At 41.1% G+C, this 13301-nt stretch overlaps 1 protein-coding gene across 2 annotated transcripts in view; it reads right to left on the reverse strand.

Moving 5' to 3' along the window:
- golt1ba (golgi transport 1Ba) overlaps window positions 1–13301 on the reverse strand; it is a 29149-nt gene that overhangs the window by 3785 nt on the left and 12063 nt on the right. Inside the window, exons 3-5 of one of the 2 annotated variants that reach the window (XM_080207211.1) lie at window positions 9765–9943; window positions 9352–9433; window positions 674–705 (exon numbers count right to left, since the gene is read on the reverse strand). In XM_080207211.1, coding sequence (XP_080063337.1) covers window positions 691–705; window positions 9352–9433; window positions 9765–9943 — 276 coding nt within the window. In that variant the 3' untranslated portion in view covers window positions 674–690. The remainder of the gene's footprint in view (window positions 1–673; window positions 706–9351; window positions 9434–9764; window positions 9944–13301) is intronic. The other variant, XM_080207210.1, reaches the window with a different exon arrangement.

Consider the following 13301-nt stretch of genomic DNA (forward strand, 5'->3'; position numbering starts at 1 on the left):
ATACTAATTGACATGGTACAAACACCTCCGCTATCCACTGCATCAACACTGGAAAAGAATGTTAATAGAATTCAACCCTGTTGCCATCTCCTCTGCACTTTCAGCACAGTCAAAAAACTAAGTACTTCTATGCTGAGATCATAGCATAAGTGGGGCCAAATCTGATCAGTATGCTACACAATGTCATATCAGATTAAAAAAGCATCAACTTTTGATATTAACTCTGATAATTGGATTTTTTTTTTGGTTAAGACGATACCAATAGAGTCAGTGAAACATGTCATCCAGCCCAAGGAATATTAATGCCATGGTATTTCCATCAGCAATTATATTCCCTAAGAGCCACAACATCTTTGGAGAGTTGGACGAAGCAAGTGACTTATTAAAAAATTCAGAGTGCAGCCATGGTCACTATCTGCCCATTAGTCTCAATGGATGGCAGGTTGCAGGCAGCACACTTGTGATTTGTCAATAGGCTGCACTTTGCGTGCGAGTTCTGACCAGTGGCACAGGATGCAATTGCCCTATGTCTTTTTTTAGCTTATCTTGCAGTTTGTAAATTTAGGTTATAACATAGCGTAGTTAAAAAAAACTGAACTAAACTGCTGCTGGCAGCAGTGTTCTTCCAGGTTATGCAAACAAAACCATTATGAAAATGTAACAAGGTACGTACTTCATGCTCAGCCTCCTTTATGATATCGTCAGCTTTAAAGATATTTAACGGAACAATTATTAACAAGTAGCATAGCACCAGCAAATTCATTCTTCAAAGCATTAGATGCCTTGATTCTGTAAACATTTTCTTGCAGGTTAATTTCAACGAAATACAAAATGAACGGAATGCACAACAGTGGATGATTTGAAAAGGAGCTGTGAATTGGGAGCTTGAAATTTTAAACGTGGACTCCCAGAAACTGTTAGCTTAGGAGGACTTTCTGCTACAATGTGTGGGGATGACAATGTTGATTAACACCTAATGGCAGAACCATCAATAATTTCAAAACAAATTGAACTTGAGGGTTGGATATTCTGCCTGCATAGAAAACAGAAGCTCCAATAGGGTCAATGTTGTTCATCAATCCATGCTGTACGTTCTGAATACGGCCAATTTCAAAGGTCACTTAAATTTGAGAATTTTTTTGGTATGACTGACTCTTCTACTTTTGCTCACACCACTTCAACCTACTTTAGCACATGACTAGCATAAAGTCCATTATTGAATTTCCATATGGAAATTATTCACAACTCACTTTCCCTTGCCATTCATCTATACAACTTTTTTTAAAAATTGCATTTGTTCACAGAATGTGGATGTTGTTGGCTTATTGCCCACCCATAATTACTCTCAAGAAGGTGGTGGTGAGCTGCCTTCTTGAACTGCGGCAGTCCATGTGGTAAATGAATAACAGGAGGGAATGCCAGGGTATGGACCCAGCGACAGTGAAAGAAGAGCGGTATAGTTCCAAGTCAGGATGGCGAATGACTTGGAGGGGAACCTGCAGGTGGTGGCGTTCCCATGTCTCTGCTGCCTTTGTTCTAGACTGAGGTTTGGAAAGTACTTTTGAGGGAGGCTTGGTGAACTGCTGCAGCCCATCTAGTAGATGATACACACTGCTGTGTTGATGGGAGGGAAGGATGGCGAAAAATTGATGAAATGCAAAATGCTGAATATCATAAAGGGAGATGAGAACATTACAGTACAAAAAGTTGCAACTATGCAACAGCTTATGCTTTCATAAACATAGCCTAAAGCAGTTCACAATGAACAAATTACATTTGAAGTGTGGTTGGCACTGCTGCTCTGTTGACAAACTAAAGTTTATTTATTAGTCACAAGTAAGGCTTAAATTAACATTCAATGAAGTAACTGAAATTCCCAGTCACCATACTCCAGCATCTGTTGGGGTCAATGCATCTAACCAGTACATCTTTCAGAATGTGGGAGCAAACCAGAGCACCCAAAAGAAACCCACGCAGACACAGGGAGAACATGCAGACTCCACACAGACAGTGACCCAAGCCAGGAATTGAACCTGGGTCCCTGGCGCTGTGAAGCAGCAGTGCTAACCCCCACTGTGCTACCATGCCACCCCCGAGGGTCAACTGTGCATAACTCAGTACCAGAAACAGCAAGTTAAGATCAATGACCAATTATTTGCTTCTGGTGCTTTTTGAGATTGCAATGTTGGCCAGATACCATAAGACCTTGTAGCATTAACCCCTGCCGCCCGCTCCATTAACATGAATCTTTATATCTGGCCGCCAGGAAGATATGACCGCTTTAACAATCCTCTGATAGACACTAGATCTAATAATACAACACGCGATTAATACTGTACTGGACTATTAGAATGGGCTACCTATTCAAGTCCTGCAGTGGGGCTTAAACCTATAATCTCTGAATTAAAGGCAATTGAGCTATTAACTGTTCCAAGTGACACAATGTTACAATATCAAGACATCTTTTGCATCTAAGTAAAAGTTTTCACAATTAGGATAAGCGCCACTTCTGCCTTTAAATAGCTGACCTACCACAGCAAGTCCACTATAGTCAGATGATCAGAGATGTGTCAACTGCTGCTAAAATACAGAAAATGCTGGGTGTCTTTTGGGTCAAACCAAGTAAACAAACTTAAATTACATTCGGACAAAGAAAAAGGGGGCAGCTCCCCAAAAGAAGGGGGAACGGCCCGAACAGAAACAAAAAGTACAAAGGAAACTTAAGACACGTCAAATCAAAATGTGATTGTTGGGGTCTATAAGGCACCTCAGCCCCTGCGGTGCCCAACGGGCACGGAAGGCCTCGACTGTGCCCGCGGACACCGCGTGCTCCCTCTCCAGGGACACCTGGCCGCGAACGTAATACACTCAAGCTTTTGAAGAGAAAAGGCAGCTTACATTTTGGGTGGGTAGCATTCAGAACTGATGGGAGGGTTCTGATGGGAAAAACATTGACCTGTCCTTTCTTTCTGAAAAACTAACAGACCTGCTGAGCATTTCTGGAATTGCCTTCACGTTCAATTTCCAGCATTAGATTTTAAGAAATATATATTTCCACCAAATCCAATCTCACCTTTCTGCAAACAATAATTGAATTTTACAGAGCAAACAAGACTTTGACACCCCCCCCACCCCACAGCGAGATGGTAATCAAAGCATTCTGAAATTATAAAACTGAAAATGAGACGGATGGAAAATCTAGGTGGAAGTCCCACAAACAAGAAATTATTACAAGGATTATCGATTATGAAACACTGAAAAATTTGTTGGGGAAATCTGCTTAAATGCAACTAATTACCATTTTCTGCAATTAATAAATGCAATTACTTTACTTCAGCTATTGCAAAGTTAGCAACTGCCGGCAATGGAAAATATTCACATTTGCCTCAATGGCACAGGGAGATACAGGCCAAAAGCATCCTCTGCCCTAATAAACTGTGCACTCACTCCATTCGCGATTTCCATTTTTCCCAGCAACTAACCTTCAACTCAAAAACCACTGGAAATAGGTAAACCCTAGCAAGTAGATTTTTATGGTCTTCCTAATTTATCGAATTAGGAATTTGCTATTGCTGTAAATGAAAGGAAATTGCTTGAGGAAAGCATCAATTCCTATTATGGTGAGCTGTTCAAAATGCTTTTTAATTTCACTGTTTCCCATCCAATCAAATGAATTGCTTGCCTGCTTTCTGAATCTACAATCCTAATGCATATTAAATATAAATGAATGATTATTACCTAGCTTTGGCATGTCTTCCTCATTCTTCAGCTGAAGTTCATCTTCAATATTCATTGACATTGCTCCCCCTCTCCCATCCCTGCTGCTGAATTGGAGTAACTGACATTTTAAATTTGCTTTTTCAACAATTCCACATTGCGCAGGCACTGTCCAGGCTGCCTCTCTGTTCTGGTGCCCACTTTGCTGCCATTACATATCAGACAGTTGTAGAAGCAAACAAGACCTACGCTCGCATTAGAGTCTACGGGTATTCCTATTAGTCGGGGAAGGCCCACCACACTTTAAAAAGAGAATAAAATGAAGTTGTATTTTAGTTCATATGCCTTTTCCTTAAAATGCTTGAAAATATGACTATTATCCAAGCAATAGTTAATACCAAACTCTGTGCATAAGATGACAAATGGCTTAATGATGAGGATTTGTTGACACAACTCAGAACTAGAATACTCAAGAAACACTTCAGATGTATGGGTATTTTTGTACTATTCACACATTCTCAGTGTATGCGTGGTTCCTCACTTGAAAGGAGAAATAAGTGACTTAGGTTCTTTATCGATACGAATCAAACAAATTAAATGAAGGCAGAAAAACAATATCCCATAAGATTCAATTACTTTTTAATCTCAAGAAAATGTGATAAGAATCCCTCAGTAAGGAGTTGTAGCCATAAATTCTTCAATCCTATGCTCAAAATAATGAAGGGCCAGTCACTTTGAGCATCTTTTAAATCATAAAGGATAAACTTCAATGCTAGTTACCAGTAGATCAAAATAAACACTGCAAAAGCAGTGACTTGTTGCATCAATCCCAACTGACTGCCAGATTATCTGCACTGTAATTCTTTGAGCTACCTAACATGGCAGGTTCTTCCACAAATTACACAATGTATCACCTAAAACAAAAACTTGATATACAGAAAGAAAATGTGTCAATAAAATACTCTGGGCTTAATTGTTGCCCATTGCCCTAATACAAAAAAAAGTCTAACAGTTTCCACTGTAAAAATACCAAATGCACCTGTTTGTAGCTGAATACCAGAGATTAAAATGACTCTGCTAGCAATTCTGTGGTGAAGTCACATACTTTTACGCCTGATAAATGGATGACAGCTGGAATACTGTCATCACAGTTGGGGGCTCAAATCTATGCCAGAAAGTTCAGGTTATGTATTACCTATAAATAAAGGTCACACCACCTTCCCCAGTGACGTAACTCTAACACCACTATAAGGTCGTTATAAGACAAATCAAAATTGGAAGTAACTAAGTGCTAGATATAACTTGAGTTGTTTCAAATGAGAATCTAAGCATTTATTCCCATGACTTATTTCAACCTTTAACCAACTTTACCCAAATTTTATTGGAGAATTAGCAATGTTCGTAATGCCACGATTAGTGAAAAAGATTCAACTGATAAGTACAATACTTAAAATAGTGAAAACAATAGAACCAAAGAGCATAATTCATGTTTAGAGCAGCTTTATGGGTGGATAATTCTCAGTAGCTCATCCATGTAACTGTTCTTTCCGGTCTGAGATGGACAGCAAGTCAGCAGATTACTTGACCACAGGAAGCATGACAGACATATAGATCTCCCTGGATGAATGAAATTGTTTCTTAAAGAATTAAAAGGGGTCTTACATCCACTACTCTGGAAGCGTGATCTACACACTTAATACTGTTTGAAGAATATCTTTATTAGTCCTAAATTTACTTTTTACTGTTTAGAACATATCCTCTTTCTACACCTACAGTTCAACATGAAACAGCAATTCACAAGTTTAGAGAAGAAGCAACTATTAGCTGATTTTAAAAGCTGAAACTTCCATTTTTCTCCAGTCTTTGCTCACTAGGTTCCCCTCCCCCAACCCAAATCATCATCCTCCTGCTTTTCTTGCCTCCAATGCTTGAACATATTTTGTTTCTTGGCAGTCAGAATTGGATACACGCGCAAGTTATGGTCCAAGCATATTAGGTCAGTAACTAGTACTAGCCTTGATAATTGATGCTCTCCATTGACTAAATATGATGTCAAACTTAAATGCACCGACATTTCCATCAGCAGCTATTTACATACTGTTTAGGTCATTTATTTAAATTTGCCATACTTTACACCTGTTGGGGTTATATTCCATCTGCAACTGTTCTGCTCACTTATACACTGTGCTAAACTCATTTTGTAATTTCTGACTTGCCTTTTCCAACTTCATTGTCTTGAATTTGGGATCATCTGCAAACTGGATAATTTTGCATGGAGTTTGAATCTAGGTCATTACGTAAAGCTGGAAGAATGGCAGCCCTGTCCTGAGTCATATCACACTTCCTTTATTGTGGCAAGTCTTATAATTAGAATTGTGCATTTCCTAGGCTCTAGGTCATAGAGTTTACACAGTCTATTTGAGTTGTTTCTCCCTCAAATACAAAGAAGCGTGTTAGGCAGGATCTTACCTTTTTGCATCAACTGTTTGATACAGTTGATAATGAATTCTGTTCACATGAAATGAAAGTAGAACAAATGGATTGACAGTGGTTCATCACCAATTTGGAAAATGCTCTCATTTTAACCCATTCTCAATCTACAAGTATCTCCATATTGTCCACTGACGTCACGGTACTTCATAAATGTCTCACTTAGACATTTGATGAGAAAGTAGAATCCTGGACCTGTGTCCTGTTTGAGCAGAGGGGAGTACGATAGGATGAGAGGGGAATTGGCAAACATAGATTGGGGGCGCAGATTGGTCAGTAGGACTGCTGAGGAAATGTGGAGGATCTTTAAGGAGATCTTTCTTGGTGCTCAGCAGAAATTTATTCCGATGGTAAAGAAGGATCGTAGGAGAAGGGATAATCAGCCATGGTTAACGAAGGAAATAAAGGAGCGTATTAAATTAAAAGCTGACGTGTTTGGAGTGGCTAAAGGTAGTGGGCGAGTAGAGGATTGGGAGAGGTTTAAAAATCAACAAAGAATGACGAAGAAGCTGATAAAGAAAGGAAGGATAGACTATGAAGCTAAACTAGTGCTAAATATTAAAAAAGGATAGTAAGAGTTTTTATAAATATATAAAGAGGAGGAGGCTGGCTAGGGTGAATGTTGGACCCTTAGAGGATGAGAGGGGGGATTTAGTGGTGGGGGGGGGATGAGGAAATGGCTGAGACCTTGAATAAGTTTTTTGCTTTGGTCTTCACAGAGGAGGACGCGAATAGTTTGCCAGGTATTAACAATAGAAGGATGGTAGGAGTTGAGGGCCTGAATGAGATCATTGTCACTAGAGAGGTAGTGCTCGACAGACTGGTGGGACTGATGGTGGACAAGTCCCCAGGACCGGATGGAATCCATCCCAGGGTTCTGAAGGAAATGGCGGAGGTGATAGTGGATGTGTTAGTGATTATTTTCCAAACCTTGCTGGATTCCGGGGAAGTGCTGGAAGATTGGAAAATGGCTAATGTTACGCTGCTGTTTAAAAAGGGTAGCAGGCAAAAGGCAGGGAATTATAGGCTGGTTAGTTTAACGTCTGTTGTAGGAAAAATGCTGGAATCCATCATCAAAGAAGAAATAGCGAGACATCTTGATAAGAATTGTTTGATAGAGCAGACGCAGCATGGATTCGTTAAGGGGAAGTCACGTCTGACGAATTTATTGGCACTCTATGAGGATGTGTCTAGTGCAGTGGATGGAGGGGAACTGGTGGATGTGACGTTTCTCGATTTTCAGAAGGCATTTGATAAGGTGCCGCACAAAAGGTTATTACAGAAGGTTAGGGGGCATGGAGTTGGGGGTAAGGTGTTAGTCTGGATAGAGGATTGGCTGTCAAATAGGAGGCAGAGAGTAGGTGTCAATGGGTGCTATTCAGATTGGCGGTTGGTGACTAGTGGAGTGCCCCAGGGATCGGTGCTGGGGCCTCAGCTATTTACCATTTATATAGAGGAGGGAGCTGAGTGTAGGGTGTCAAAATTTGCTGATGACACAAAGATAAGTGAAAAAGCAAATTGTGCGGAGGGTGTAGAAAGTCTGCAGAGGGATCTAGATAGGCTGAGCAAGTGGGCGAGGACCTGGCAGATGGAATACAATGTTGGCAAGTGTGAGGTTATCCACTTTGGCAGGAATAATAGTAGGAGGGACTACTACTTAAAGGGCAAAAAGCTGCAGCATGCTACGGTGCAGAGGGACCTGGGGGTCCTTGTGCACGAGTCGCAAAAACCCAGCCTACAGGTGCAGCAGGTGATCAGGAAGGCAAGTGGGATGCTGGCCTTCATAGCGAGGGGGGATTGAATATAAAAGTAGAGAGAGGTCTTGCTGCAACTGTACACGGCACTGGTGAGGCCGCAGCTGGAGTACTGTGTGCAGTTTTGGTCGCTGCACTTGCGCAAGGATATTTTGGCCTTGGAGGGAGTGCAGGGGAGGTTCACTAGGCTGATACTGGAGATGAGGGGGTTAGACTATGAAGAGAGACTAAATAGACTGGGCTTGTACTCGTTGGAGTTTAGAAGGATGAGGGGGATCTTATTGAGATGTATAAGATGATGAAGGGGATGAATAGGGTAGAGGTGGAGAGGTTCTTCCCGCTCAGAAAGGACAGAAGGACTAGGGGGCACAGCCTCAAGATAAAGAGGGGGCGGTTTAGAACGGAGTTGAGGAGGAACTTCTTCACTCAAAGGATGCTGAATCTCTGGAATTCTCTGCCTGTTGAAGTGGTGGAGACTACCTCGCTAAATATATTTAAGACGCGGGTAGATAGATTTTTGGTAGGCAAGGGGATTAAGAGTTATGGGGAGAAAGCAGAAAGTGGAACTGAGCCACTTCAGATCAGCCATGATCTTACTGAATGGCGGGGCAGGCTTGAGGGGCTAGATGGCCTACTCCTGCTCCTATTTCTTATGTTCTTAGTCTTGCAGTACTGGAACAAATTATCTATATTGTTTTAAGATTTTTGTCATAGTTCCATCTCTCAAATCAAAGGCATTGATTTTACTCGGGATATCTTTAGGAGCGCTTATTATTGTAAGTTATAAGGTTGCTACAAACAAAAAAGGCAGCAATTATATTGTTCTTGTACAAGACCTTGTTTACACCTAGTGTGGAATGAGTTATTTTTCAATATTTATACTCTCATCTGGAGTGTGATATCAATGCCTGCTCCTTTTCCAAAGGTACAGATGGGGGCTAATAGATTTTTGCCCACAAGCACTTAAACACAAGTTTTTTTTTTATGCAAGGTGCAGGAGAGAAATTTCCTAGATTTTTATTCCCCACCCCCCCCCATGAGGGATCATGAAACTCAAATGCAGTCTGACTGTATGGGATAAGCTCAATGGATCAAGTGATGTTTTTCTGACCTCTAAGTTCCACTTCAAACAACTCAGCATCTTCGAAAGGTTATCACTGCATTTGTGGAATTCTGCAATTTATGTCCACCTTTTGGTTCTTCCCTTTCAGTTGGTAGGACACAAAATAGTTTGACTAAATAACAAGCCCAATAATTCATCCCTAATTATTGACTGTGGACTTAAGAACCAAAATTTGTCAAGTGCACGGCTAAGAATTCAGAATAAAAACAATCTTCTTTAAATGGTATGATAATAATCTAACATGCACTTAAGAATATAAATACTTACTGAGCTTATTCCAGGTAAATTCAGAATAGAGCCTAATATAGGCACTCGTCTAATAAAGCCAACCACCACTGGAAAGAAACCCCTGGCAGAAAAAGGGAAAGAAATAGGCTCTTAGAAAATGAAAATTTGAGCATAAAAAACATCTAAACGGACGTTTTATTTGTAAGATACTAGGAAAAGATAAATAGCTTTAGTTAAAGAATAAAATGAGTTAAGCCAAGTGTGGTTTTATAAATTTAGCTACAAATACACATGACTTCAAACTATTCATTCCAGTCGCTATATTGTCCAGTTAGAAGAGGTTGATGTTTTTTGTTAAATTATACTACCCAAAATATAACTATCCATAACTTTAGCACACTTGGCTTTACGGACAGTGCAGTGGATAACAAATCACAGTATGAGTCCCTTACCTGAATAAAAGAAAGAATCCATAAATTTCAAGGACCATGCCTATTACTGGCCAGCCAACCAGCACCACAAAAATGCCACCCAGAAAGAATCCCGTAGCTTTCATTTTGTGCTTTTGGAAGAAGAACCTGAAAGTCCTTTCTAAGCCAATTACAAAGGACAAGCCTGCCACAAATAAAATCTGTAAAAGGAAGAATAACATTGTTAGAATAACTAACCTGATTACACCCAATATAGAAATCCTTGTTTTAAATTCTAACTCAATTCCTCCAACATTTTATCTTTATCAAATGCAGTTTATCATTCTGAAGTGCAGGAATCATTATTTACCATCTACATCAAAAGTAAGATGGCTAAATGACACTAAGATAGATCGAAAAATAAGTTGCCAACAGAAGGCAAAAAGTCTGCAAGGAGACAAATTAAGCGAGTGGGCAAAAATTTAGCAGAGTATAACTTCGGTAAATGAGAACTTGTCCACTTTGGCAGGTAGCACATTCCAATTTTTATGGAGAGAGATTACAGAATCTGGTGGTACAGGGGAATCTGGATGCCCTGGTGCATGAATCACAGAAAGGTAGTATGAAGGTACAGCAAGTGACTAGTAAAACAAATGGAATGTTGGCACTTAGTAGAAAGGAAATGGAATAAAAGTAGGGAAGCTTTCCTGCAGCTGTACAGGGCCTTGGTGAGACCACATCTGGACTATTGCGTATAGTTTATTTGTAAAGATACAACTGCACTAGAAGCAGTTCAGAGGAGGTTCACATGATTCATACCTGGGATGAGGGGCTTATCTTCCTGAAGAAAGTCTGAAGAGATTGGGCCACCCATCGAAACTTAGAAGAACTTATTGAAATAGACAAGATCTTGGAGGAGTCTTGCTGGGGTCAACACTAGGAAGAGGTTTCCACTTGTGGGGGAAGACTAGAACTAGGGGGTACAGTTTGAGGACTATGGTTTAAGATGGAGACGAGGAGAACGTTATAGAACAGTACAGCGCAGTACAGGCCCTTCAGCCCTCAATCTTGCGTCGACCAGTGGAACCAATCTAATGGCTCTCTAACCTAAACTATTCCAATGTTATCCATATGCCTATCCACTGACCATTTGAACACCCTTAAAGTTGGCGAGTCCACAACTGCTGCAGGCACGGCATTCCACCCTCTTACTGCCCTCTGAGTAAAGAACTTGCCTCTGACATCCGTCCTATAACTACCACCCCTTAATTTAAAGCTACGTCTCCTCGTGTTAGCCATCACCATCCGAGGAAAAAGGCTCTCACTGTCCATCCTATCCAATCCTCTGATCATCTTGTATGCCTCAATTAGGTCACCTTGTAACCTTCTTCTCTCTAATGAAAATAACCTCAAGTCCCTCAGCCTTTCCTCATAAGACCTTTCCACCATACCAGGCAACATCCTGGTAAACCTCCCCTGCACCCTTTCCAATGCCTCCACATCTTTCTTATAAATGCGGCGACCAGAACTGTACGCAATACTCCAAGTGCGGCTGCACCAGAGTTTTGTACAGTTGTAACATGACCTCACGGCTCCAAAATTCAATCCCTCTACTAATAAAAGCCAACACACCGTACGCCTGCTTAACAACCTTATCAACCTGGGTGCCAACTTTCAGGGAGCTATGCACACGTACCCCGAGATCTCCCTGCTCGTCAACACTTCTAAGAGTCCTTCCATTAGCCCTATATTCTGTACTCGTGTTACTTTTACCAAAGTGAATCAACTCAGTTACAGATTTTTTGACAGCCAGGATCTAAGTGAATGGTGGGGCAGACTTGAAGGGTTGAATGGCCTTCTCCTGAGTCTTATGTTTCTCAACTCAGGAGCAGTCTTGTATTATGACATCAGATATTAGCTGAGTATTCTGCAAATTAAATAACTTGAGTTGTCCTTTAGGAGAGTTTTTAAAATAGTCAACAAAGACAGAAATCATTTGTGGGCAGAATTTCCTCCTATGTTGCAGGTTTGCGATGCACTTTGGGGGATGAATATCTGGGGATAAAGTTTCTGGAATCCTATACAATTTAAATGCCTTTTCTAAATATCTGCATTTCATAAAGTTCAGCTGCAAGTTTCCAAAACAGACAGACGTCAGTTAAAAGCATTGTCACCAGGATTTCAACACACAAGTAGCACTTTAATTTTTCTATCGTGTCCATTGACGGAAAAGAAAATCCTTTGCATTCTGTTCTTCCAAGTTAGATTATGCCCGTAGGGGGCATTTTGAGAAAAATTAAACCAAGCCAAAAGAATAGGGACCGAGCAGTAAAGCCCTTCAACTACTGATGAAGGTAGCAATGGGAGGAATTAGGAGACAGCATCTCAAAAGAAGCATATTATGCAACAGTGAGATACTTGGCTTCATTATCAATATGCTAAATCCACCTGATCACACTGCTTGAAGTGCACAAGAATCTTTCCCACTGGATAGTAATCCCTCCTACTATTATTTCTGTGAGGTTATCCACTTTGGCAGAAATAATAGTAGGAGGGATTACTATTTAAAGGGCGAAAAGCTGCAGCATGCTATGGTGCAGGGGGACCTGGGGGTCCTTGCGCATGAGCCGCAAAAACCCAGTCTGCAGGTGCAGCAGGTGATCAAGAAGGCGAATGGAATGCTGGCCTTTATAGCGAGGGGGATAGAATATAAAAGCAGGGAGGTCTTGCTGCAACTGTTCAGGACACTGGTGAGGCCGCAGCTGGAGCACTGTGTGCAGTTTTGGTCGCCGCACTTGCACAAGGATATATTGGCCTTGGAGGGAGTGCAGAGGCGGTTCACTAGGCTGACACTGGAGCTGAGGGGTTTGGACTATGAAGAGAGACTAAATAGACTGGGTCTGTACTCGTTGGAGTTTAGAAGGATGAGGGGGGATCTTATAGAGATGTATAAGATAATGAAAGGGATGGATAGGGTAGAGGTAGAGAGATTCTTCCCGCTTAAAAAGGATAGCAGGACTAGAGGGCACAGCCTCAAGATGTGAGAAGTAGTGTAATTTTTAAGGCTGCAAGAGCTAACAGTACAATCAGCAGTGATGGACGAGTTCAGCAGCATACAGAAAGGGGGAGGCACATGACAGACAGTTAACTAGGTTACACGAAACAGATAACCGCAGTGATGAGATTAAGCGCAAAATGGGAGTTGAGAGAGTGTTAATTGAAGGAATGACACAATACAAGCCATTTACAGTGTTTAAAGTTAACAAGGTTAACAGCCAAATAAGGGGGAATAACACAATACAAGCCATCACAATGTTTGAAAAACAGTATAAAATGTGCTGCAAATCTATGTAAGGTGTGCCTATTTTGACTAGACACCCGGTCTTGCAAGAACGACAAATAAAATCTTGCTCCTTCAGAACTTGACTTGACTAAATTGTTTAACTGTGAGCTGTGTTTCTCACAATTGGGGGCTCGTCCGGGATCCTAACATCCCTGGTAGGGAGGTTGCCAGTGACAACTGGGAAGACGCGTCCCGTTCCAAATTGAATGGTCCCAGGTGTTCATCGGTGGACTTCT

This window comes from Carcharhinus amblyrhynchos, chromosome 19 (assembly GCF_965287045.1).
Source record: "Carcharhinus amblyrhynchos chromosome 19, sCarAmb.v2.hapA, whole genome shotgun sequence".
NCBI lineage: Eukaryota > Metazoa > Chordata > Chondrichthyes > Carcharhiniformes > Carcharhinidae > Carcharhinus > Carcharhinus amblyrhynchos.